General features: G+C 38.9%; 1 protein-coding gene across 2 annotated transcripts; it reads right to left on the minus strand.

Annotated features, from left to right (window-relative positions):
* Window positions 1–280: 280 nt before the first annotated feature.
* On the minus strand, window positions 281–21,934 carry LOC149812044 (uncharacterized). Of its 2 annotated transcripts, XM_089993170.1 has the most exons (3): window positions 21,382–21,934; window positions 18,073–18,744; window positions 281–304 (listed from the first exon to the last, which is right to left on the minus strand). In XM_089993170.1, the coding sequence occupies exons 1-3, from the start codon at window positions 21,860–21,862 to the stop codon at window positions 294–296; spliced, it is 1,164 nt and encodes a 387-aa protein (XP_089849296.1). In that variant the 5' UTR covers window positions 21,863–21,934; the 3' UTR covers window positions 281–293. The 2 variants fall into 2 exon arrangements, with proteins under 2 accessions (XP_089849296.1, XP_089849295.1); XM_089993169.1 differs by lacking the exon at window positions 281–304 and having other exon boundaries at window positions 17,420–18,744.
* Between the last annotated feature and the right edge of the window lie 5,981 nt (window positions 21,935–27,915).

Here is a 27,915-nt window from a genome sequence, read left to right on the forward strand (position 1 = left end):
ATCCTAACTTGAAAAATCCTTAGATTTTTAGAGTAATTTTTTTTGAAATATTGTGCAAGCAAAAAACTCATAAGGGAAAACAATTGAAAATTCTGAGCAGGTTACAGGATGAACAACAAAAAGAAATATTTTATTACGATTGATTTATAAAATAAGATGGAAGAAGTTATACATCATTTCCCATTACAAAAGTCTCCCAGACATGAGATTTCTCATAACCAACTACCAAGATCGCTAAGTTCTAGAGTGTGAGTTCAATTCTCCGTCGCACATCGATCACCATCGCACCACTATCAGTTATCACCTGCATCCCCATAAAATGGGGTCAATACTCTTGCGAGTTGGTGAGATAATATCCACAACATACCATTTTATGAAAAGCCTAAACAGTAATAACATGATGTGCAAATATCAACAACGACTATACGTAAGTAACTTAGGCATGATGGAACAGTTAGAAACATTTATAGAAATTAACAAGTGCAACTATAAGCCAGAGACAATAAGCAGAAAAAAAAAAACATCTTTAGCAATATGATCAGAGATAAGCATTAAGAACAATATCAAGTGACTAGCATGCTCCTGTGATTATAGTTAACATTCAAATACAACATTGAATAGTTTAACAATCATAACTATGAGCAGAGAAATATGACTTTAATCACAGAGTTATCACAAGGCAGTGAGTGACAACTTCATGTAACAAGCATGCATCTAGATTCATAACCAATGTAATTCCGCAATTAAGCAATTGAACAGTTAAGCAATTGAACAATTAAATAATTAAGCAATTGAGCAAATAAGTCATTGAGCAATTACTATGATAGAAACATCCCGTTCATGAGTCAACAGTTAGTACGTTAATTTAATTGCTCCATCCTGATTACCCCTTCGAGTATGCGAAGGAACTTCACATTCTGTGAGAATCATCGTCGGTGTCTGTTATTTCAATTTATGTGAATGTGCAACCAGATTATTTATCTTTATTAGGCTTAACTAACAACATTCCCTCCTTCCAAGGTACTTAAGCCCATTTGACCTTGTGTTCCCCGCAGGGCAACATGAACAATCATGATGAGGTCACACTCGTACATTCACGTGCTCCAGCACAACAAAATTAAGTAGAGCACTTTGCCAGTGAAGGCGACATCAGTCAATCATCATTCAGGGGTGTATGACATTCTTAAACAAGTGAGTTCGACTCACAAGGTGGGTCCTGTTACGACAATGAAGCCGTACACGATACTTCAAGTATAAGGTTTTGATGATGAACAAGTGAATCAACTGCATTTCAACTAAGGCAATGAAGAAAGATGACAAGAATCTAAGATTTTTAATGAATTTAACATTTGCACACTAGTCTTCAAAGATTCTTCATTGAATTCTTCAATTCTTGTCATCTTTCTTCATTGCATTAGCTGAAATGCAGTTGATTCACTTGTTCATCATCAAAACCTTATACTTGAAGTATCGTGTACGGCTTCATTGTCGTAACAATCTCTCCCTTTTTTATGATGACAAACTAATCAAAGATGGAGCATTTAGATGCATAAATGGAGATTTTACTCCCCCTATCAATATGCTGCAAAACATTAGAAGTTAGTACAATCAAAGCACATATATCACATATTGATTTTAATGCATTTCCATCATTACTTCATGCATTTCTAAAACTTTTTCATGAATGCAATTTTTAATGCTTTCACATGATGCAATTTCCATGTTTGTTCTTTTCTTCAATTTTCATGCATGTGTCTTTGTCTCATGCAAGTTCTATCTTTTTCTCCCCCTTTTGTCATAAGCAAAAAGAGTAAGGGCAGACATAGCATAAGCAAAAATGCAAATTCAAGTTTAAAATATTACAATCCATAAAGTATCAAGGTTCAGTAAGGACAGTAAACAAAGATCAAGAGAAGTGTTGCTTGATCATCTCCTTGAGTTCAACAATATCTTTCTGAATTAAAGAAAGTTGTTGAGTCACATCTTCACGAAAAGTGTGTTGATGCAGCTCCAAAGCTTCCATTCGCTGCAAAATTTCATCATTGTCTTGACTAATAGAGAATTTCTTTCGTTTTGCTTGAGATGAAGGTGACACGGAAGATGGTGAGGGTTCAAAGAGTGATGGTTCAGTTTGATCAAAGTTTAAAGGAGACAGATATTTGATTTTCATACGTTTAAAAATAGTTTGATCAAAGAACTCCTTTTGTTAATATATTTTTTATTGGTTAAGGGTACTTTGAAATATCTGAAAATACGAGTAAGAAGACATCCATACGGAAGAAAAGGTTTTTGTTTCCACAAATTAGTAAAATACACGTTAGCCCAATTTACCAAAATATTTTCAAACAAGACATAAAGAGCCGTAGAGAGATTTGTGGAATAGTAATCAAAAGATCCAGTTTTAGGTAGAACATTGTGGGCAAGAATTCATCTAGCAATGCGTGCGCGAGTTTGAAGATTGGTATTTTTGAAAGGAGGATAATGAGGTGCACCGGAAAGAAGAATTTGTTCAAAAATTCTTTCATCATTAAGTTCAATAGTATTGAAAAGAGTTTCTGAAGGTGAAATATCTAATATTTGTCCAAGCAGTTTAGAATCAAACTCAATTTCAACATCGCGAACAAGAGAGGAAAGAAATCCAATTTCATGATCAATTTGTAAATTTGTGTAAAACAAGTGGATCAGTAAAGGATAATGAAGGGGGTCTACACTGGCATAAAAAAGGTGGGAAATGCCTGAGAATAATTCTCTGATTTTGTAACGAGAAAATATGTGAAACATGACATTTTGGCCTGGTAAAATAGGAAGTGCAGAAATCGATCCAAAAGTATCATATAAAAGATGATTTCAGAGTAGTCTGAGAGAAAATCTATGACGTGCTTGTGGTGTAGTTGGAGAAGAACCTTGTGCGGATATAGTCTTTTGACGAAGCATGGTTGATAAGGAACAAAACGAATTCACCTGTCAAAGAAGAATCGCAGTTGCAAAGAGTGGTTGATCAACACAGTCGTTGAGAGGAATAAGTGGAGATGCTGTTGATGTTGGCTTCCAAATGCTTTAAAAATGACGTCCGGCGGGAGGAAGATATTGTTCGGCGTCGTGGCGGAGAACCAATGCAACAAAATCACTTTATGCGATGCAGACAATGTGCCTTCTACGATCAAGGTCATTGACAGTGGCCAAAACAATCGGCAGTAACAACCCACCGAAAGGGATGTCGAGTTTCCACGGATTTTTAGGCAAGAGTGAAGAGGCGAGGAGGAGTTCGTCTGCTACAGAAACAGAAGATGACGCTGCCACAAGAGGCGTTGGCTGAAGAGGCACCCTGTCACGGCAAGAGGATTCCGGCGAGGAGGAGTTTGTCTGGCACTCCGAGGAATTTTCGGAAGAGAGAGAGGAGAGAGAGAGGGTTTCTTTTATGAAAAGGGGAAAAATATACGGGCATAAAAAAAATGAAACAATGCGTTAAAAAAATGGGTGTTAAAAAACAAAAAAAAATCCAAGGGGTATCGGGTCCCTTTAGTTGAAAATTAAAAAATCATCAGTCGACTAGAATTTTATCGGTCGACTAATAAGGTGTGATTCCTTCAGTAAAAAATTTTAAATCATCAGTCGACTAGAAGTTTATCGGTCAACTAATAAGGTGCAATTTTGAGATTTTGTTCAAAAAATTAGCATTTTATAAATCTAAAAATGAGCAAATGCCTAGTTCTCTCCTAATTCTCATAAAATTTTCATTTTTAAGTGGTTTAGTGAAGATATCAACATGTTGTTCATTAGCGGATATAAAATTTAACAAAATATCTTCTTTTAACACATGATCTCTTAAGAAATGATGTCTAACTTCAATATGCTTAGTTCTTGAGTGCTGAACAGGATTTTTCGAAAGATTTATAGCACTAGTGTTATCACAATAAATACTTGTTGTGGAGTAATTCAAACCAAAATCTTTTAAGGTCTGTTTCATCCATAGAACTTGTGAACATGCTAAACTAGCCGCTCTAGGAAAAGCAAAGTTGTGAGATATACCATGTAAATCACAATACTTTAGAAAAGATTCATTTTCAAATTCACCACCATGATCACTACAAATTTTAATAATAGATGTAGATTTTTCATTTGTAATTCTTATACAAAGTTTGGAAAATTAAAAAAAAAACATCATTTTTGCTTTTTAGAAAAATCACCCATGTAAATCGAGAATAATCATCTACTATAACAAAAGCATACTTGCTACCATTCAAACTTTGAATTCTAGATGGTTCAAATAGATCTAAATGTAAAAGTTCAAGAGGACATTTTGTTGAAACTATATCTTTTGCTTTAAAAGAACTCTTGATTTGTTTACCCATTTGGCAAGTATCACATAAGTGATCTTTCTTATATGGTATTCTAGGTAGACCTCTAACAAGATCATTCTTGGATAACTTGGAAAGAATTTTAAAGTTAACATGTCCAAGTCTCTTGTGCCATAACCATTGAATTTCATTTGAAACAATAAGACATTTTCATTAAAAGTGGGTAACTCATCTAAATATAGTTCATACACATTGTTCCTTCTTTTACCTTTAAAAATGATCTTTTTAGATTGAAAATCAGAAATTAAGTATAAATCATGTTTAAAAGAAACAAGAAAACCTTTATCACATAATTGACTAATGGATAATAAATTATGCATTAAACCATCCATTAAAAGAACATTTTCTATCAAGGAAAATTTTGGATTACCAATGTTACCAATACCGATTATTTTTTCCTTGTTATTGTCACTAAAGGTGATGGTTCCTCCATCTTTGCTTTGGAGGGAGAAAAATAACTCTGGCCTTCCAGTCATATGTTTGGAACAACCGCTGTCTAATATCCATTTGCTCCTTATTTTGTGTACCTACAACAAAATTAGAAGACAAAGCATTTGACCCCTTTCTATTTTTGGGTCCATGAGAGTTAGTTTTAGGAACCCATATGCATTTGGATTTTGGCTTCCTCTGATAAAAAGATTTAACATTTCTAGAGTAATCATGTCTAGGCTTATAAGCATTATAAGTTCCATGATTAGATGCATTTCTATTATAACTAAAAAAATTAGTTCTTTGAACAAATGGTTGAGAATATTGTCTTTGATTCTTCACCACATAGTTTGGTCTATTTTGAGTATCAAAGAAGCTATATCCCAATCCGGTTTTATTAACCGAGCATCTTTGAGAACCAAGAAGTCTTTCTAGATTCTCTTGTCCATTTGTGAATTTGGTTACTATAGAAAGAAGATCATTTGATTTTTCTTTTAGACTAGTTATTTCTTTTTGTAAGAGATTGATTCTAATTCCAATTTCTTTTATCTCAAATGCTTGACAAGAGTTTTCCTTCTTGAGATCTTCTATCTCTTGAAGTAACACTTTGTTTTGAGAGTCAAAAGTTAAATTTTCAGTTTTTAACTCTTTGTTTTTAGAACTTAGACTCTTAAATTTAGCATATAAATTATTAAATGATTCTAATAAATCATCATACTCAAATTGACTTACCGAGTTTTTTTGAGCTACAAAACACATGTTGGCGACTTCTTCATTTGATTCTTCAACGAAAGATGAGTCACTATCATCCCAACATGCTTAAAATGCCTTTTTCTTCTTGAATTAGTCCTTGGTCTTGAGAAGAGGACAATTTTTCTTGATATGTCTTGCCTTTTTGCAGTTAAAGCACTTGACTTTATTAGGATTGAAAGAATCCGCTTTCTTTACCTTTCTTTGAAATCTTTCCTTTTTGATGAATCTTTTGAATTGCCTTGCAATAAGAGAAATATCTTCATCTTCTTCTGAATTTTCAGAGTCAGAAGTAGCCTTAAAAGCAAGAAATTTCTTCTTGGGTTCTTCTTCTTGTCTGTCTTGAAGTTGGACTTCATATGCCATTAAGTTACCAACCAAATCTTCAAGAGTGAGAGTGTTTAAATAATTTGCTTCCTCTATAGCTGTGGTTTTTCTTTCCCATTTAAGAGTTAAACACCTTAGGATTTTTCTGACTAAATCCACTTGTGAATATTCTTTTTCAAGGGATTTTAAAGTGTTAGTCATATCGGTCATTCTTGTAACCATGTCCAATATAGATTCATTTTGCTTCATTTTAAACAATTCAAATTTATGAACTAAAGAAGCGATTTTAGATTCCTTTACCTTTGACGTACCTTCGTGAGTCACGAGAAGAGTATGCCAGATTTCATTTGCTGTCGAGCATTGAGAGATGCGATTGAACTCTACCTTATCAACGACACAATACAATGCATTCATAGCTTTGGCATTAAGTGAAGCAGTCATCTTTTCTTTATCGGTCCATTTACTGAAATCAGTTGATGGCATTTGGTATTTTTCTGAAACGACTCTCCAAATTTCGAGATTCATGGATTGTAAGGATATTGTCATTCTCACTTTCTAGTATCCATAGTTTGTTCTGTCGAAGAGAGGAGGACGAATAGAGGAGCATCCTTCTTTGTGCTGAGATGATGTTGTTGTCATGCTAGATGATTGTAAGATCAAAATATAGCTAACCGATCATGATGATGATAAATTTGAATTAGAATGAAAATATCGGTATATGCATATTGTGACTCAGATAATGTCCTCACAAATGCTTTAATATACTACAAACCAAAGTTGCCAAACTAGAAAGTGGAATAAAATAAGAAATAGGAAGCAAAAGCGAGAAAAGATGCATTTTAAAATTTATATGAAGCAGGAAACAAAGTATCAATTTGAAAGCAAAATATAAATAAAAAATAAAGCAATATGATAACTGAATAGGAATCGAACAAGAAGCAAATAAAACCTAAAATAAAATTGATTATTCTTATATTTCATGATTTTTCAATAAAAGAGTTAAATTTTTGTCAAAATCTAACAATGATGGTTTCCAATTTAGAGAAAGTACATGAGAAGTGAGTAAAAGCATGAGAAAAAATACATTAAAAACATGAAAAGAAATGTGAGAAAAGCATATAGAAAACATATACTATGTGTGTGAGAAGCATATAAGAAGCGTGTGAGAATCAAGGTTCCCATGAAGTTTCAGAAGTGAGAAGTATCGTAGTTTCGAAGCGAGTTTTCGAGAAGCACGTTTCCCAACTACCTTCTGGTAACTCTCCTACAAACCATGGTTGGCATTCTCAGAACTCAATATGGGATCAACCAAACCTGACTTTGTGACTCGGGCAAGGCATGGTTTTTCATTTAATTTTTTTTCAAATTAGTTATGAACATATATTTTATAAATGCAAAATCTTTTTTCAAAGAGTATATTCTTTTGAAATATGGGTTAGTTATACGTGTGCGCACACACACACACACACACACACACACACACACATATATATATATATATATATTATTCACAAACCCACATGTCATACATATATATCTATATAAAGCAAGGTACTTGAATATTTTAGCATCTCATAAGAGTTTTAGATATTATTTTTTTCTTAAATATAAGGAGAATACTTGATTATTTCCTTAAACATAAACTACATCTATGTCACACGGATACTCCAATTTGACTTATGTTTTGTATCCCCTTATATACAGGTCATATCAGAAACTTTCCAAAAATGGCCACATCCCCGTATCCACAGTCGTATCCATGTGGCATAGAACCACATATTTGATCATGTCAATATCCCATAATAATTTTGGGTTGTGAGTTCTTTTATTTTTCCCTAGTTAAAAGTACTTTTTGTTAAGCTATTTTTTAATCTAAGTTTTTTTGTTAAATATATACTTTTTGTTATCTATTACTAGTTAGAAAAGCTAGCAACCTCGCCCAACGTATTGGTGCCTTTGTGTTAGTCTTGTAACTCTCATATAGATGGGAAAGACCATCCAAGGCACCCACCCTTCTCTACACAACCTATTTTTAGTAAAGGACTTTTAAAGTTATATTAAAGACCCTTCATTTTACTTTTTAACCCTCTAAAGTAAGTGTTATTTTATCTTCTAAGTGTTTTTATTTTAAAAATATCTTTTATTTACTTTTAAATAGGACTCCGTTGACTCAGAACCATCAACTCTACATTCTTGTCTACAATAGCTCCTGCCCAAACTGAAGTGCGTGTTTGTTTCTTGAATAATTGATGAAACAGTATTTACAGTTTCCCTGCATAAATAATGGATAAAACAAGCAGAATTTGCAACCAGAGAAGGAGATGTTCTAGTATTTGCTAAAAAGAATAATCTCAAATTTGATTATTCTACATTGGGTGATACCAACATAAATTTCAATGTCCACGGTGAATTTTCTTCTGCAGTTGCTTTGACCTTGTGACATATCCCGTGTATCAAACTTGTGACATCCTTCAACTTTAACATCTTGAAGACATTATTAAGCCAACTTAAATTATGTTAATTACACTTGCATGGGTTGCCCGAGTGGCAGCAGGCTTGGGGAGAAGGTGCTGACTACTTGGTTGCAGGTTCAACTCCCCCAGGTGTGCGAATGCCTTTTAAGTGATGGGCTCCATATAAGGGCTTGGGTTTCAGTGACCCCACATGTGGTTTACCTTGCAACCCACTAAGTGACCCGGTTCTCAACAAGGGTCTCTCGTTTAAAAAAAAATTATTTATTTTGATGGGATGGGTGATTGTGATCCATTTATCAAATGAAAAATGACCATAATGCACATAAAAATGATGTGTTTCTTAAAATGCCCTACTATTTTCAAAACCCGCCTGATTACCAAATTCACAAATTTTTAGTTCTAAAAGAACCTTTTTACCTTTCGCACAAAGCGAATTTCCTTCATATCTGTAAATTTTCTCTTAAATATCTAAATATGTGAATTTTCTCCCACACATTTGTGAATGTCCTCTTGCATGTGCTTCTTATGTGATTGTATTAAAAAGAAGCTCACACATTTTGGGGACATTCACAACGTGAAAGTCTTCAAAACGTGCACAACTTTTTTAACTAAATACTCCTACATTGTCCTGATTTTGGCATGTGAATGTCCTCACACATTTTAATGAAAGGATTTTTCATATTTTGGGGGCATTTGTAACTCATGATTGCTAACATCGTACTGTAAAAAATGCCACTATACAGCTTTTAGCACCGCTAAAGCCTTTAGCGATGCTAAAAAAAAAGAATGTTGCCAAAATGTGCAAACCTCCTTTGTGAATGTCCACACACATGTGTGAACCTTGTAGAAAAACAAAAAATGACATAGGTAGGAGAACATTCACAAATATTGTACGACATTCACATATTTGAAAGAAAAATCACATATTTAAGAAAAAATTCACATATTCTTATATTTGAAAGAAAATCCACATAATTGTAAGAAAATTTACTTATTTATGAGAGAATTCACATATTTGGATATTTGGGAGGAAGTTTGCATATTTAGAGAAAAATCATTATGTGAAGGTAAAGATCCTTTTACAGTTAGAAATTTGTGAATTTGGACTTTGGCAGATTTCAAAAATTATAAAACATTTCAGAAAACACATCATTTTTGGTGTACAATGCACTTTCAATGCCAGTGATCATAAGCACAATGACAAACAAATTAAAATGGCAATTACACGACCATTTTGTTCTCGTGAGAGATTGAAATTTTCCTATTTTCCATATTTTATCAATAAAATAAATATCTAAAAGTAAAGGAATGAAAGTTGCACGCACATTATATATATGACATAAAATTTGAATATCAGAACAAATCACATAAATTTTCAAAAAAAGAAAATTATCAGAAAAGTTGAAAAATATCCGGATATTTTTTAGTGTTTATAGCGGTTGATAAATATCTGATATTTTCACTGCCCTTGCCTAGTTCATAGGGCTGGTAAATGAGCTGAATGAACCAAACAGGGCATGTTCGGACTTGCCTCATTTATTAGTGGATTAGGCTCATGACTCACCGAACACGAGCTGGCTTGTGTAAAAACATTTCATGTTATTTATACATAATTAATACATTTGTATATAGTATACTTGAAAACATATATAACTTTTTATAAATTATATTTAATAGTCTATATTTTTTGTATATATTTTTCATTCATCCTTCTTTTTTGTATATACTTTAGGCACTCTTTCTTCTATATATTACACAAAATATATATTATTCATAATATATATTTTATCTATACGCGCACTATCAAGCTGAGCTGAGCTGACCACCTTGACTGGCAAATCATCACGGATATTGGGTAATGAACTAGTAGGGATGATAAACGAACAGAGCAGCTCGTGACTCCTGCATGGAGAGAGAGAGAGAGAGAGAGAGAGAGAGAGAGAGAGAGAGAGAGAGAGAGAGAGAGAGAGAGAGAGAGAGAGAGCCGAACTATAACCATCAACATTACGATACAAAAATAGGTTCAACCAACATTGAACCTACCGGGAAACCAAACACGGGCCCAAGACATGCCAAGGAGCCCCAAAAAAGGAAAAAAAAGAAAAGGAGAGATGCAAGGAGAAAAGGAAGAAAGAAACAAGAAGCAAATACAGTTAGGCGACGAGCATCACCCAGGATCATGAATGGTCCCTGGAGGCAGATGATGTTGCAGATCAGGGATGTGGATGCGGAGAATGGCGTATACGTCTGCCAAAATAAGGTTCACCATTTTGTTGAACACTGCCGGAATATGCCGAAAAATAGCGTTGTTGCGAGTCCTCCATACGACCCACCATGACGAGAGAAGCCAAGTTCGCCAAATAATACGCCATTTGTTGCAATGACGAACTGGTTGAGGACCCCACAACAAATCATTGGCGAACGATTCCTGACGCACGCTGACCCCCGACTTATTCCAAGTTACCTTAAAGATGTTTTGAAAAAACAGAGCACTCCCAAAAAAGGTGAAAGGCAGATTCTTCAGCCGCCTCACACAACACACATTTACTCGGCAGATGAAATCCGATGGATTTGAGGAAGTTGTTAGTTTGCACCCGATTGTGTAAGATTAGCCAAGCCAGGAAACATGATCTCAGAGTGGGACTCTTGCCCCAGATCAGGTTCGTCGGAAACCGGTCCACCCCCGACTGAAGGAGAGCGAGGTAGCCTTCTTTAGAGCGGAAAGATCCGTTCGGAGCAAGGTTACGACCAAAGAACTGAGACTGCGATTCAACATTGCCATTATGAGACAGGACTGCAGACCATGCTTGGATCCATGATCGCCGAAGCTTTGACATAGATCGCTGACGCACGCTTGTGGCCCCCACCAATGATTCCACACCACCGTATTTAGCTAGAAGCACGCTTGCACACGGAGACCCAAGTTGGTGTGCAAGCCAGCTCTGCTTCACGACAAGAATCATACTCCTCAGCCGGGGGTCCTTGATACCCAAACCCTCCATATTTTGGGGTAGGCGAAGAGTGTCCCACCCTATTAGGTGGCGCTTGTTTTTGGGACCACGCCCAGACCACAGGAAGTGCGTCACTACCTGAGCTATCTTCTTACTAACCCCCATGGGCATCAGGAACATAGACATAAAAAATTCTGGCATAGCAGAAAGAACGTGCTTGATGAGAGTTAGTCTACCCGCGATAGAAAGGTAGGACGCTTGCCAGCCCAAAATTTTTTTCTGAACCCTTTGGATTGTGGTGCTCCAGGCTGCCGTTGATACCCGACTGATTTGAAGCGGCAGACCCAAATAAGAGAAAGAGTTATCCGAAACCGAGCATCCGAATATCCGTTGGCCCAAGTCCAACATTGAAGCAGTGGCGTTGACCATGGAAAGACAACACTTCTCGTAGTTCAAGGATAGACCTGACATCGATTGGAAAAAAAGAAGGACAAGCTTAAATCTTAACATTTGTTGGATGGAGGCCCTTTCGAAGATAATTATGTCATCAGCGTATGTCAGGATCTGACTACGACACTCTTGAATACCGAGAGATTCAATTAGATCACCCTCCACTGCCCTCTTAACCAAGACCACCAGGCCTTCAGAGACGACGTTAAAGAGTAACGGAGACAGAGGACATCCTTGTCGAAGACCACGACCAAGTTTGAACTGTTTTCCCTTGACCCCATTGATCTGAAACTGTGATTGGGCATTGGTTACCAGCTCATGCACCCAGCTAGAGAAACGCCTACCGAAGCCCAAGTTTTCCAACATGTTGAAGAGGAACGGCCAATGAACCGAGTCGTAGGCTTTATGAAAGTCAAGCTTCAGAGCGAAAAAGGCCCCCCCGCTGATCTTGAGAGAGTGCAACACTTCTGTGGCCAAAATGAAGGAATGTTGAAGTCTTCTGTTAGGAATGAAGGCGAACTGAGCCTCTGAGAAAATCCTAGGAGCAATTGACCGCATCCTGTTAGCTAAGACCTTGGCGATAATGCGATATAAACTCCTTAACACTGATATAGGTCTAAACCGCGAGATATCCGATGTGGCTTCCTCCTTAGAAATAAGCGACACAATTGCTAGGTGAGAATGAACCGGCAATCGGCCATTTCGATGAAACTCGGCGAAAACACTAAGAATGTCACTCTTAACGCATTGTCAGAATATGCGAAAGAAATCCACAGGATACCCATCAAATCCTGAAGCTTTCCACCCAGACGACTCCCGCACCGTCGAGATGATTTCTTCTTCGGTGAACAACCCCTGGATCGAGTTGGCTAGCGCTCGATCCATGGACAAAAATAAAGTTGAACCCATATTGCCACCTACAGCTTAGTTGCAGGAATACAGGTTAGAAAAATAGTTGGAGACAACATTGATTACCTGATCGCCCGAAAAGGAGACACCATTGATATACAGAGTGTGAATCGCATGTCTTCGATGTCTGTGAGATGCTAAAGAATGAAAGAACCTTGTATTCCCGTCACCTGCTTTAAGCCAATTCACCCTTGACCGCTGCTTCCAACGAATTTCATCCTTTAGACGCCACGATTGCACTAGAAGAGTCAGCTCAGCCGATCTAGCATTGAGACATTCAATATCTGATGCATTCATATAGGACGTATCCAAGAGAGACTGATTGATAGAAGCCAGCTCTCGCTCCCAATCCCCCAGATTTTGGAATTTACTTATTCTATTGGAGATAAGCCAAGATTTGATATCGCGGGATAGACGAAAAAGCATAACCATGCATCTTGTAGTCGCCCGGACCGCAAAGCAAGGTCTACTCCAAGATTGATGGACTAACGACTCGAAGCCCGCCTCCTTAAGCCACCATTGCTCAAATCTAAAGGATCTATCGCCGGTGAAGCCTTGACCCCATCGGATAACAATCTGACTATGGTCTGAGACAGATGGTGGCAGAAGACAACAAGAGATGTCATTAATAGAACTCAGCAACTCTGACGAAACGAGCACCCTGTCTAGCAGACGGAAGCATAGTGTAGATCGTCGATTGGACCACGAGAAAGCTTCACCAACATGGGGAACGTGGTACAACCGGTTCATCTGAATAAAGTTTTGGAAGCCCCTCATTGAAGCCGAGAAATTAACTGGAAAGCTAGAATCAATAGGAGACATAAGGCAGTTGAAATCTCCCATGATAATATGCTGGTCCCCGAATGAAGCAATTACCCTATTTAAGTCCAACCAGAACTCCTCCCGACGGCTTTGACGGTGGGGACCATACACCATAGTGACCACAGCTGGAATAGTCTGAGTAGGTAAGGGAAGAGTGATGGATATGGAAAACGTACCTTCGTCCACCTGTTGTAAGGCTAGAGAATGCTTCCCGAGGATGAGGATGCCTCCCGCATATTGAGTCGCAGGCTTGAAGAAGGAATCTGCACCACGCCAGATTTCGGAGACGACGGAGCTCGAGATATCTGCCATCTTCGTTTCACAAAGAGCAATAAGATCGGGCTTTTCTTGACAGATCCAACTTGCCAGGAAAAGACGTTTGGTGGGGCAATTCAGTCCCCGAATATTCCAACACAAGATCTTCATAACTGAAAGTCTGGAAATACCCGAGGAGTGCGGATCCTCACAGACCGCCTAGGAGAGACCCCAGACTCGTCGGATGGAGATAGCGAAGGTCGACGACGTCTCCTAATAGGGGGACCACCCCACCCAGGAGGAGATAACCCCTCGACCGAAGGAGATGAGGTGTTGATGAACGAGAAACGCCCAGCATCCGCGACCAAGGACGGTAAACGATCTGCGATCGCGGCCAAGGACTCACGCATAACAGAATTGACGTTGAGGAGCTGGGCTTGGGAAAGCACAAGCTTGAGCCGCTGAGCTGCATCGTCCACAGATAGACCCAAAAAGGATGAGAGTTGACCACTCATAGATGACGAACCCGCAATTGACGGATAGACCAAGTTTGGGGAGCCCTCCAGGCCTGCGAAGTCGCCCTCCCGGATGAAAGAGGAGGAGTTCAATGCCAACGGAGCCCTGCAAAACACGGCTAACAGAGGGGCACTTACCAAACTGATGGAGACCAGGCGAATCGGACAGACGATGCACTTTGTTGAGAAAGACGAAACCAAGACTGAAAGGCCATCAACCAGCTTGAAGAAGAAACACTGTCGGATCGGGACTCCGATAATAGGCGACCTGTGGGCCCGAGCAAGGAGAGAGTCCTTCGAGAGATGAGACCTCTTACGCGAGAAAGGCCCAAACTCAGATGCCCCATAGGTCGAAGCAAACGAAATAGAGGATGTTGCAGCTGCCGAGAGGCAGAGAGAATCCTTAGACGCCAAGGCAACACCTGACGGTCCCCGATCCCCATCAAGCTCGAAGAAAGGATCCACCAAAAGGTACCGCAACAACATAGCCCAAGACTCAGACCACCCGGGAAGCCACGACAGCCAACATCTTCCTGACCGAGGCCAAGATGCCTCGTCACACCCGCCATTCCACCTGAAAACCCGCCTCGCTACGAACAACGAGCCCAGAAAGGAAGATACTACAGATGATGATGATGATGATGCTAGCAGACTCGCACCCCGAGGCTGCAAAACGCCCCCTGCCGACACAGCGACACAAACACCGCCAGGGAGCCGCGGTAGCCCGAACCCCAACGCCCCCGAAGGAGAGCAAGATGACGACAGCGGACAAAGAGAAACCCTGCTCACCCCAGAAGACCTCGCCACGTCGCTAAAGGGACCCACGCTATCCACCGATCTCCGAACGGCTTGAAAACCGAGTGGCCAGCACGACCACCAAGACAAGGAGAGGCGAGATCTCGATAATAGAATCGGGGAGAGTCTGCTTGCCTCACCTCTAGCCAAAACAACTTCTCGCACATCAAAAAGAGCGAAAGAAGAGAAAAAGTACCTTCGTCGAACAGAAAAAGGAGAATAAATCGAAGGCACCCCAGAGCACGCGACCTGCATCCCCGAACTACGCCGAGGAGAAAAGGACGGATAAATCTCAAGCATCTCTTGAAACTCTTGAACTAATTGCTTTTATTTGTCTGGGACGTTTGTAGCATAGTTGGCAAACCTGGCGATCGAGTCAACTCGTGACTCGAGCGAGTTGCCTTGTATCAGCAGCTAATCGAGTCAAGAAACCGGCTTGAATCGGTTAGGACTAAAGTTTGGGCTGTCAGCCAAGTTATCGGGAAAGAAAACAATGGTTGTCAGCTAAACAATTTTTTTAAGAAGAAAACAGTAGCGCCAAGCATGCACACCTTCACGGTTTCATGCAAAAGCGTGACATATAAATGTTAAATTATCTCAGCCATTTCTGCTCAATTAAAGAAAACCCGGTTTTGGATTAATGCTCACTAAGGGCCTGTCTGGAATCTAGGAACTGGTAGGAGAATGCATTTGGCAAAAAGTTGGTCAAACTACCACCTGGTGGCTGTTTGGAAACTGGTAGCTGGGATGGGAAGTGACATTGTATTTGCACAAAGGCATGGAATTATCAGCTACCACCTCTAGGAGGAGGTAGCTGCCAATCCAGGATTTGGCAGCTGCCACTTCCTGAAATGCCACTTCCCATCCCAGCTACTAGTTTCCAAACAGGGCTAGTGAATCAAAAGCTTCAAAACTCAAACCTGGTGAGAAAAGGTATCAGATAACCATGTCCAGAGCCACCACTCACTACTACATAGCCAACGATTTGAGCAAGAAAAAGTGCTGAAGTTCATGTTGGATCATTGATTGCTGGAAGTACAAATCAATTAAGCAAAGAGTTAATTGTGTCATTTAGTTAGTCAATTTTCCATTTAGCCTGTTGCATCTCTCTGAATCATATACGGAGATTTAATTTCCTAAACCAGTCATTCAGTCATTTTCTCAATCATTTTTATCACTTTGATTTATGAAGAAATTTCCACTAAGATAATGCTTTCTCTTGTTCGACATACCAGTGTTTCGGCAGAATGACTCGGATGTTCAATGACTCGGTGGCTAAATCTTATTTATTTATGCCACTCTTCAACCAAAAAAATGGGCCTTGTAATAATTTTCAATCTTAAATCTGAATATATATGTTTTAATATATTCTGTAGTTCTGTCATTCATTTTCATTTTCTTCAGTATATGCCAGATAAGTATGGGATTATTGCCCACATAAATCTGACCAGTTGGGTTGATAAAACGCAAAAAGGGTTTAGCAGACTGCTTGTGGAACGATCAGCATCTTAACAGCTAAAGTAGGCATACAGGGGAAAGACACATCAGAGATTCTTGTGGAAGTTAAGAGCAAATTAAGTACCATAAGGACTGACAAAACAAAACATTCATATTTGATTTTCTATCTGGATGAGGATGATGTAGAAATGATACAATCATTGAGTTGTAATTTAAAGTCAACTGAATTCCTTCCTACAAGCATTTGCAGGTTAAATTTAAAAGCACACAAATAGGTCCAAAACTACTGCCTGTTAAGTGTGGATGCCCATATAGAATATGAATTCTTAAGCACCTTTGATGAAACACCAGATACTCTAATTTCTTACTCAATTATGTGTCTTATTTTGGTAGCACTAGACACCTAAGGATACCTTCCCAATTGTTTTCAACTTGGAAAACAAAAGGCAAATCCATAGTTTTGTGTCTGATTGGAGTTTTCATACCTTGGGCTTGCAATTCATGGAGAAGAAAAAAAATGTTTTGATTGATGCACAAAATGCCACAGACTCCAGATTATAATGTTTATGTGCATGAACCCTTATCCAAAAAGGAATCTATGGAGTTATTAAGCCTAAGATATCAGTATCTGGAAATCTGAATTGAAATTTGAATTTAATTTGCACATAATACCAATAACAAGAAACTTGAAGTATATGTTTTTCAATTCAAGAAGCAGTTTCCCGTCTATGGAACATATGTGAACAGTGTTCTGAACACGGTTCCGTGCAATTGTTCATCTCACGAAAACTATGCTGCTTACAGTTTAAAAATAATTTTTAACTTATGAACCTGTTGCACCATGCCTTCACCATTAATAAACTCTAACAGAACCTAACGTGCTGATTTGCTGTGAATCATGAATTGCAAACATAAATACACAAATATAAACAAGCCAAACGTTGTTGAAATTTCTATTTCACGATGAATCATAAATGTTGATAACAATTACACAACCAAAATTATTCACCCCTGCCAATGAGAGCTTGAGTGAAAACAAAAATAGTAAGCTCTTGATAAATCAATACAATAAAGAATAAAAAAACAGCAGAGTAGAAAACCAAAATTTAAATAGTTGAATCATATACTCATGATAATGCAGTTTCCGATAACGTTTACCACCAGTAATCCTGCCACATAAAGGATTCATCAGTCAGAGCACCATCTCCATGATCACAATCAATCAGGGCATGCTCATCATCAATAAATTGTTGACAAGCAAAGTTCTCATGTTGCTGATCCAGAAAGATCTTCTCTCCATGTTCATACGGATGAAAATTCTCACTTTGTTTACACAACATATCACTGTCAGGGTGGTGTTCAAGCAGCATTGATAGCTCTTGATAGTAGCACGTGTTTTCTATGTTGAATGGAAGTTGTGGATTCTCAAAGATGAAACTACAATCAACTTCATCTTCAGTTTGATTACCCAAACTTGGCATTGAACTTTCACTCAAACGAACATCCCAAGCAGAACCTATCGAATCTAAGGGAAGTTCTTTCAGAGAAACAGAATTGCAGTAGCTAGTTTGTGGAGTACCATTGATCGAAATCGAGCAGTCATAAAGGGGAGGAGTCATAAGATGGTTTTTCATCCTCAATTCGTTCACTCTATCCTCGATCATGCTCTTCTTTTTATCAATTTGAATCAGGATCTCTCTTGTTACATCTAGAGTCAAGTCCTCTGTGCCGATACCACTGGCAAGGGAGAATACCGCATTGCGGATTTCAATTTCCTTGTTCTCTCTTCGAATTTTCGTGAGCTTCGATTTCAAGCCCTCCACCTTCTCCTTCAAGAAACTCAACAAATCCATCCTCCGCTTCGATCGATCTTCCTCGGTGACGTTTCTGTATCGATCGATGACAGCAATGCAGGACTCTGCATCTTCCGGCCACGTTTTGAACTTCCCTGAGTGGAACGAAATCAAGCAAGCTTGGACACCAACAAGGACAGACAATTCCCTTGTCTTCTTCACCAGCCCCTCTGATCTTCTTCTGTAACACAGACCCAAATCCACGGCCTTCGATCTCAGACGTCTCGAAACTCTAGACTGGTTTCTCGCTCGAGCCTTCTTTTCATGTGATTCGTTCAAACCACCAAGTGGGTGCCCCATGCAATCAGACGTAGCTTCAGATAGTGCAGAACAAACAGAATGGTGCATCAATGGAGCCATGATTCCTCCATATTCTTTTGGAAAACCATAGGATGTAGCTTCAGAGAGTTCAGATAATGAAGAACAATTAGAATGGTGCATCAAGGGAGCCATGATTTCTGCATAGTCTTTTGAAAAAACAAATGGATTTCTCCCAGGATGCATGATTCTTGCATATTCTTTTGAAAAAACAAATGGGTTTCTCTCGGTATGCATAGTTTTTGTATATTCTTGGAGAGAATCAGAAGTCTCCCTCTTTTGATCCATGTTCTGTAACTGAGATGGGCTTCTTGTTTCTTGTGACGAAAGAAAGACTTGGGAAGGCGGGAAGAAGAGAGGAAAAGAGAAGGGAAAGTTTGATCAAGTCGTTGGAGCGGGAAGGGAGGGAAAGAGGAAGGAAAGTTTGAACAAGTCGTTGGAGAAGCGAATAAGAAAGTTTTTTTTATAGTAAACCCGATTAGATCCGGATTGAACCCGATACCATACTCAAAAATCTGGTTCCACCTGGGTCTGAACCAAACCCGACCTGTTGACACCTCTACCAACAACCAACCAAAGTGGCAAACGTTCAAAATAAGTTTTCATTTTTTTTTCATGTTTTTATAAAGAAAATATTGGTAAAAACAAAAAAATTTAAAAACCAGAAAATAATTTTTGTAAGAAAAAAATATAAAAAAGATAACAAATTAATTCACCCATTTTCATGAGAATATCTCATAAAAACGTAAAGATTGTGTAATACTATGATATTTATATTTTAACAAAAAATGCTGTGATATTTTGGCATTTAAAACAGCTACCTAAAATATCATCCTTTTTGCGATTTTTTCAAAATATCGCACATATTTGTCGCACTACCACGAATACAATATAAATAAGCATCACACCACCGAGATGGTATCCCATGTGGTAAGCGGGGTCCTGTGCCAAGCTGAAGGCCCTGGTTCGAACCCATCTGCCACATGGGGCTTAAGAGATATCTGGTAGGGTCTTTCTAACCCCAGCTTGCCTTTCAAATATTACGATTTTTGCCACTTTTCATTCTTGCCAAATGAGAAGTGACTTGGGGCGGGTCTCTGGGTTTAGGGTTCGACTACCATGAATCGTGATGCCTCCAATTTTGGATTGGATCTGGATCCGGTTCATGTATGAACCAGCCCATCTACCCCTCATCGGGCAGTGTGACGTAAACTCTGAAGGAACTGGATTCGACCGTTAAATTTTAGCCTGCTTCTTCTAGTCAAATGCTACGTCACAGATATACGAGTGCGACCTGACTCGTGATACGAGTTCGTGTTTTTTTCAAAAATAGGACCAAGGGCGTGAGGGGACGGATCTTTTTTTATTTTTTTAATTAATTAAAAACTAGTTCTTATATTTTATATAATATACTAAAATATAATAAAAGCTACTAAGTAGTGATAATCGTAAAGTATGTCCGATGTCAAACTTTCTTATTCGCTTCTCCAACGACTTGTTCAAACTTTCCTTCCTCTTTCCCTCCCTTCCCCCTCCAACGACTTGATCAAACTTTCCCTTCTCTTTTCCTCTCTTCTTCCCGCCTTCCCAAGTCTTTCTTAAGTCTTTCAAAATACTCAAGACTTACCTCCCAAAGCCCATTTATGACTAGTGGCGTTTGAATGTAGAAACTTTGGGTGGACCCTTACATGATCCATGCCAACTACAACAAAAAATATAAAAAACTAAGATAAGACATGGATAAGCTTGCTAAAAAAAAATCCCTCCATATCAGAGGCTTAACACAAACAAGATCAACAGAGTATGCAAGGAATCTCATTTCTATATGCACAGGAAGAACAAGTGTGTTTAACCAGTAGCACACATATGATAAAAGCAAATTAATTTGGTTAACATTAGTTACAGTTTTGTCCACAGGAAACCGTGTACGGCAAAGGACGAAGTGTGGCAATAGAGTCTCCTATGTGGTAAGTCGCATGAACAAATAACCAAATAATTAGGAAACAACAAACTTGAGAAAAAATAGGAAATAACCATAGATGTTTAAAGAGTCGAATTTCTAATATTGTAAACAACACATGAATAAGACTTTGAATAGCAGAAAAAGAAACAGGTAGTGATTGGTGGTTGGAAGCAGCAGCCTGAAGGTCAGAGACAGAATCTTATTTAAGGGATCTCTCCTTGTTTACTAAGTTAATAATGGAGCTTCACAGTGAATAATATAAACAATGAAGCAGGCAAGAAGAATAAACAACATAAGGGATGCATATATGCGCGAATTCGCCAATTGCCACACTCCTACCTTGTGCATATATTCAGAGTGGTTTAATCTCTGTAAATTCTGAACACCGTTCTTACTTTTGGAATAATACAAGTAAACCAACCAACAAGATATCCCCCGTCCTTTCGATTATCCAAATCCAACTGCTGTTTTTTTTTTCCTTACCATCACTTTTAAAAGAAAACCAATAAGATCGTTTTCCTTCTTTCTTACCATCACTATCATTGTGTTTATCCAAATCAAACAGCTTTTTTTTCCTTCTTGCCATCAATTTTAAAGCAAGCGCCATTGCAGACGATTGAAAGCAACAGAAACCCTCGAAACCCAAACAGAAACCAAATCATAACAACATGGAAAAGATAAACGATATTACCAATCCAAACATCCAATACAAAGACAGAAAAGAGGGATCACAAAAAGCCAGTCACCGACTCACCCGAAGACGGACCGCTCTGCACCATCGAGCCCCCCTCATAATCGCCGGACTTCCAGAACTGCCGGAAGGGCGCCGGCTTCGCCGCAAGAACCCGCGATATCGGCACCGCCGCAACCACGGGGCCGCTCATCTCCGCGGCCGAAGGGCTCGAACCCGCGCCCACCTGCGGCAGAGGATCCAAGAACCCTGTGGGGAGGACGACGTCGGGCTTCATCCTCTTCCGGGCACCGGAGCCATCGGGAAACAGAGATCGCTTGCCGTCGGCGAAACCGTCGCCATCGTCGCTGTCGCTGCTGGTATCAAGATCTATGAAGGAGACGCCGTCGGGGCGCCGGAGATACGCCGAAAAGTCGTCGGAGACCGGGAGTTCTTGCTTCAAAGCCAGAGTCATGGCGGCGAGAGGCTCCGGGAGTTCTTGCTTCAAAGCCAGAGTCATGGCGGAAAGAGGCTCTGGGAGTTCTTGCTTCAAAGCCAGAGTCATGGCGGAGAGAGAGAGAGAGAGAGGAGAGGAGAGGTTGCCGTACGCTGAAGCGATTGAAGGCCTTCTGGTCGGTGCTTCGGTTCTGGGGAATTTGGCGCAGTAAAATTAATGTCTTCTCCCTCGCCTACACTTTCACCGCCTGATATGGTGGGGCCTTCTTCGTGTGTCACATGGACACGTCAAAAAGACGCGATATATATATATAAAGACACGTATAATTTTCTCAGAGAGGATCTACATAAGAGCGAACGGATCAGATTTTATCTGCTCCCAAATAGGTTCGGTTTTTGGACACGTGTTTTACCGTATAAGACTGGGTTCATATTTGAAGTTTAAGGCCTGTTTGGAATCTAGGAACTGGGACAGGAGTTAATGCATTGGACAAAAAAGTTGGTCGAACTTCCACCTGGTGGCTGTTTGGAATCTGATAGCTGGGATGGGAGTTAATGCATTTGAGTTGAGATGAGAAGTGGCGTTCTATTTACACTAAAGCATGGAATTGACAGCTACCACCTTTAGGATTTGGTTTCTACGGTAGGATCACAGGTTTGTGTTTGAGTTCTATTTAAAATAGATCTTGACCAAGGAATTCAAGTTATATTAGGATTTTGACTTCTTTTCTTGGATTAGGACGTGTGCATTGTAAAGAAAATTGGGTATTGTGGGCAGGGTTTGTGTTAAGGTTTTAGACCGAAATACAATCAACTTGTAAAAAGGTTAGGTTTGAGCACCTCATAGACTATTGGATTGAGCTAGCTAATTAATTGCTTTAATAATATGAAAACTAAAGATGAATTAGGCAAATACATGGTAATTTGGTAACTAATGCCGTATACTAAATAGTTGGGTTATGATATTGACCGATTTGGTATAGATCCAAAACTCATTCAAATGAGCTACTTGCCGGCGAGGCCCATTCTAAGGGGAGTCCTTCTGCTATGTAACAAATATCATCGACATTTTGGAAATACTGTGATTGTAGAATGGTATTTTCAAAAGCCAATACGTTGCCAAAAAGAGAGATTTTGCTACTTAATTTGAAAATATCATGTTTTTAACGTGATATTTAACACTATAAAACACCTTAATTTGAAAATATCATGTTTTTAACCTGATATCCGTGACATAGGCTGGGATCTAAAACCTCTTTTCAATTGGGAAAGTAAGCCCAGTTCGTGAACTCTACTTTTAGTTTAGACCCCACATGGAATGTGACCGAGTTCATGAACTCTAAAAGTTTTCAAGTTCTTGTTGTATATTAGGAATTTAAGATCAGTCATGCACAGTCTCTAGTGTTTGCTTATCTTTACATGACAATAGAGTGGCTTGTGAATATTCTAGCAACGAGGTGGCCTTTCCATATGCATCAGGACTCTAACCCAACCCAACACATTTGGGTCGTGCCACATCAAGATTGGCGGTATGAGAGTTTCTTTTGATCCCAAGTTCGAATCCCGATGTATGGTTGTATAACTGGTAGGGGGTCTGCCTAATCCTAGCATTATTTGTCAAAAAAAAGTGGCTCTGAGCAGAGTTACTGGAAACGCCATAGGGCATGGGGAAATGCGCTTCCTCGAAGCATGTTTCGGAGCGTGAAACATGGCACTTCTGAAATGTCCTGGAAAGCGCCAAAAAGATTTTGAGAAGCTCCCTTTTGCTTTTTCTTTTTATTTCTTTTTATTTTTATTTTTATTTTTATTTTATTTTTTTGCTTTCCTCTCGCTTCCTAGAATGCTTTCAGTTCATTTTCGGTTCAGTTCTTAGTTCGCTTTCGAGACGATTCTTTGTTTGCTTCTAAATCTTCTCGTGCTTCCTCTTCTTAAAATTTTGAAAATGTCTCACTTCTACTTTTTGAATCGTTCTTCGCTTGGGTTTTCCCAACTGACAACTCTGACTCCGAGGGCAGTTGAGCCTTGACTGTCACACGGGCGGTCAAGGTTAGATTCCTGCAGGCATCTCCTCCTCGCGCAAACTGATGTCTAGTATAAGCCTGAGAGTGACCGCTCTAGCCTCAGAGTTTTATACCTTTGGGATGACAACTATAGGCATAGCAAGCTGAACCAACATAACCAGGTCTTGGATCCTTAGATGTGGTTTCTTTAAGTAATAAATAAATAAATAACAAGTTGGGAAAAGTGGGTAATGTTGCGATGAACCCAAAAAAGTTTTGGCAAAGTGAGAACAATAAGATCTAGATGTTGACTAAGAAAGCATTATAAATTATAAGAGTAGCAGCTATGAACCATCCATTAAGGTCAAAGGTAGTGAATGGAGGGCTTCGATTGGTAGAAAAAAGGCCCTAAGGTTGGGCAATATAAGTAGCACCCTCCCCATAGCATATGTGGTAATGAGTTCTCTCTCTCTCTCTTGGCTGCAAGACGCCAATTAGTAGATCACTACATGATATTCGAAGCCGACAGTTCCATATTACCAACACTGGGGAAGACAATGGGGAGGGTTTTTCACTGCATAAAAGGTAAACAAAGTTGTGACCATGATCAGGTGACTGATCAGCATGGCATTAGATGATGTCCATCTCCATGAGATAATAGGTGTAAAGCTGTCGATGGATTTGGTTTGATCCAAAACCAAGCCCAACTTTTTTGCAGAAGATTAAGATCGACCATGACCTCACCTACAAACCAACTGACAAATGCTACAATGCCAAGCAGAACCAAATCGGGTTATTTTTGCGCAAACATAAAAACTGGCAACCTGAGATGATCAGACTAGCTCTCACTGTTACCACGTCTAATATCTTATCTTTCAGATATATATAATATATAATATATATATATATATAGAGAGAGAGAGAGAGAGAAAGAGAGAGAGAGAGAGAGCACTGTCAAAAACTATTTGTCAAGATAAGCATGGATAAGAATGCATGATTGACATTTTGGTTGGCATTCTGATCCATTTGTATATCAAGTAGCATGATTATAGCAACACCATATATGTTTACTATATTCTGTTGTAACTGTATAGGAAAGTTGTTAGTTTCCACTAAAATATATTGTTATATAAGGACTGTATGTAATGCAAAAGACGTGTGGCTTTGCCTTATTCACTTTTCATTCTCTACGTCTATTTCTTTCTGCATTCTTGATATGGTATCAGAGTAGAGGTCAAAGAAAGAAAATGGCGAGCAACGATACTGAATTAAGGCAGCAACTACAAGCCAATCAGCGCAAGGAAGTCAAGGAGGATAGTCCTTATTACATTCACCACTCCGATAGCCCAGGTACTATGCTTGTGTCTCATTGCTTGATGGGAGATAATTATCCCACATGGCGGATAGCCATGGTCATGGCGTTGAATGCCAAAAACAAAATGGGTTTTGTGGACGATTCAGTCTCAAAACCCAATTCTCCACCTTCTCTTGTTGCTGCTTGGAATCAATGTAATAATCTTGTTCAATCCTAGATTTTGAACGCCATACACAAAGATCTTTCTGCCACAGTTATTTATGCACGTTCAGCAGCCAAAGTATGGGCTGAGTTGAGTGAACATTTTTCTCAAACTGATGCACCAAGAGTGTACCAAATCCAACATCAAATCATGAGCTCTAAACAGGAGCAGCCTTCTATTGTTGTGTATTACAGCAAGATTAAAGCATTGTGGGATGAGCTCACGTCCTACACGTCGCTGCCCACTTGTGAGTGTGGCGCTATAAAAAAAGTTTATGAACAACAACGTGATCAACTGATCCAGTTTCTAATAGAGCTTAATGAAAGCTACAATCAAGTCCATAGTCAAATATTGCTCATGCACCCATTGCCTACTACCGCCAAGGCTTATTCCCTCTTAATACAAGAAGAGAGATGCAATAAACTGAATGTTGTTGCGCCCATAGCCAAATCAATAGCTGCAAATATTGTCCAGCCAAACAACTTCAATTCAAGAGAGTATCAAGGACGCAGATGAGGAAAGCCCTGAATCAAATGTAAACATTGTGGTAAACTGGGGCATGTCAAGGCAAAATGCTGTTTTCTAGTTGGCTTTCCAAGCAGACTGAATTTATCTAATGCATATTCAAAACTTAAGGCCAATGCCGCTACATCAGCCCACACAATGGGTGAACCTGATACCAATCAGGTTAACCCTGAACTCGTTAAACAAATCATTGAACTTGTGAATAAAGCCAATCAAGGTAAAACCGAATCACTTGCAAATCTATCAGGTACGACCTTGAACTTATCTTGCTGTCTCGTTTCAAACAAAGTATGGATTTTAAATACCGGAGCCACCGACCATATATGCAATAATCTGATATGTTTGGATTCACCCAAGAAATCACAACACCCATCAGTCGACATTTCTAATGGAACTCATGTCATGGTCACCCACACAGGGACTGTGACCTTCTCTTCTAATCTCATACTCAAAGATGTCCTATGTGTACCCGAGTTTCAATTCAATCTTATTTTGATTCCTAAGCTATGTGCTGATTCTAAATGTAATGCGATATTTAACGATGTTTCTTGTACCTTGCAAGACTGACACTTGACGACTATGATTAGAACAGGTAAATTGCAAGGCGGGTTATACATTCTTGAGAAAGCCGACAAAGTCATTAATTTCTCCATCATTGACAAGTCAAAATTATGGCATTGTCGGCTCGGACACCCATCTAATTCTAGATTTGTTTCCCTCATCGGTACCAATTTCATTGAACATTGCAAACCTATAGTTAATTGTCATGCATGTCATCTAGCTAAAGACTCTAGACTTCCATTTCCTAGTAGTACTATTTCTACTCATAAACCCTTTGATTTGATTTATTGTGATGTGTGGGGAGGATATAAAACTCCATCTCTTAATGGTGCTCATTATTTCTTGACTATTGTTGATTTTTCTAGAGTTATTTGGATTTATCTAATGAAGTACAAAGATGAAAGCTTTTCCATTATCAAGAGTTTTGTGACTCTCATTGAAAACCAATTTGGTGAAAGAATACAAAAATTATGAAGTGACAATGAGACCAAATTTTTTTCCAATGAAATGCAATCATATTTAAGAGAAATAGGGATAGAACGCCAGCATAGTTGTGTTGCCACACCCCAACAAAATGGCGTAGTGGAACGCAAACGCCATGATCTTTTGAATACAGCCTGTGCTCTATTCTTTCAAAGTGGATTACCCATAAAGTTTTGGGTAGAGATCATCTTGACTGCAGCTTGTCTTTTAAACCGATTACCAACTAGTGCCATTTCTAGCAAAGTTCCTTATGAAGTATTATATAACCATACCTCTAAGTATGAACATATTTGTATTTTTGGATGTCTTTGTTATGCTTATAATATCCATAAAAGTCACAAATTTGATAGTAGGGCAAAAGGTGCATTTTTATAGGTTACCCATATGGGAAAAGTGCATACAAATTGTATGATTTAGAAAACCATATAGTTTTTACTAGTCAAGATGTTCACTTTTGTGAAAATGAGTTTCTTTTTCAAGCAAATAATGGGTCCCAAAAGGATGAGAGTGGTATTGTCCTTCCCTTACCTTTCGATGATCCACTCAGTTCCGATCTTTCCCATAGTCAAAATTTCAATATTACCCCAACCAACTCACCTCCAGCACCATCACCTAACACTACCAATCCAGAGCCTGAATTTCATTCAACAGCATCTAAATCTGCTCGTAGGTCCATGCGACCTCATCACCCTCCTACCCATCTCAAGGATTATCACTGTCTTGCCATTTTACCCGACTCTGATCCGGATCATATGAGTGTGGCTCCTGACAAGCAAAAAAAGAACTCGTTATCCCATTATTTCACATTTGGATGATCACAGATACTCTCTCGCCCACCGATGTTTTTTTACCAACCTACTCCACGATATTGAGCCCTCTACCTTTTCCCAAGTTGTACAAAATGATAGATGGCAAAAAGCCATGCAAGTTGAGATTCATGCATTAGAGAAAAATGACACTTGGACTCTCACCCAACTACCTTTGGGCAAAACTCATATTAGATGCAAGTGAGTATTCAAAATCAAATATAATTCTGATGGTTTCGTTGAACTATACAAGGCCCGACTCGTTGCCAA

The sequence above is a fragment of the Nuphar pumila genome, chromosome 17 (genome assembly GCF_984573655.1).
Source record: "Nuphar pumila chromosome 17, dmNupPumi1.hap1.1, whole genome shotgun sequence".
Classification (NCBI taxonomy): domain Eukaryota; kingdom Viridiplantae; phylum Streptophyta; class Magnoliopsida; order Nymphaeales; family Nymphaeaceae; genus Nuphar; species Nuphar pumila.

Coding starts and splice junctions, on each gene's coding strand:
- LOC149812044 (XM_089993169.1), bottom strand. CDS start 21,862: ATGACTCTGGCTTTGAAGCAAGAACTCCCAGAGCCTCTTTCCGCCATG. Junction 18,745..21,381: donor GCAGAGCGGTCCGTCTTCGG/GTGAGTCGGTGA, acceptor AACTCTCTGAAG/CTACATCCTATGGTTTTCCA.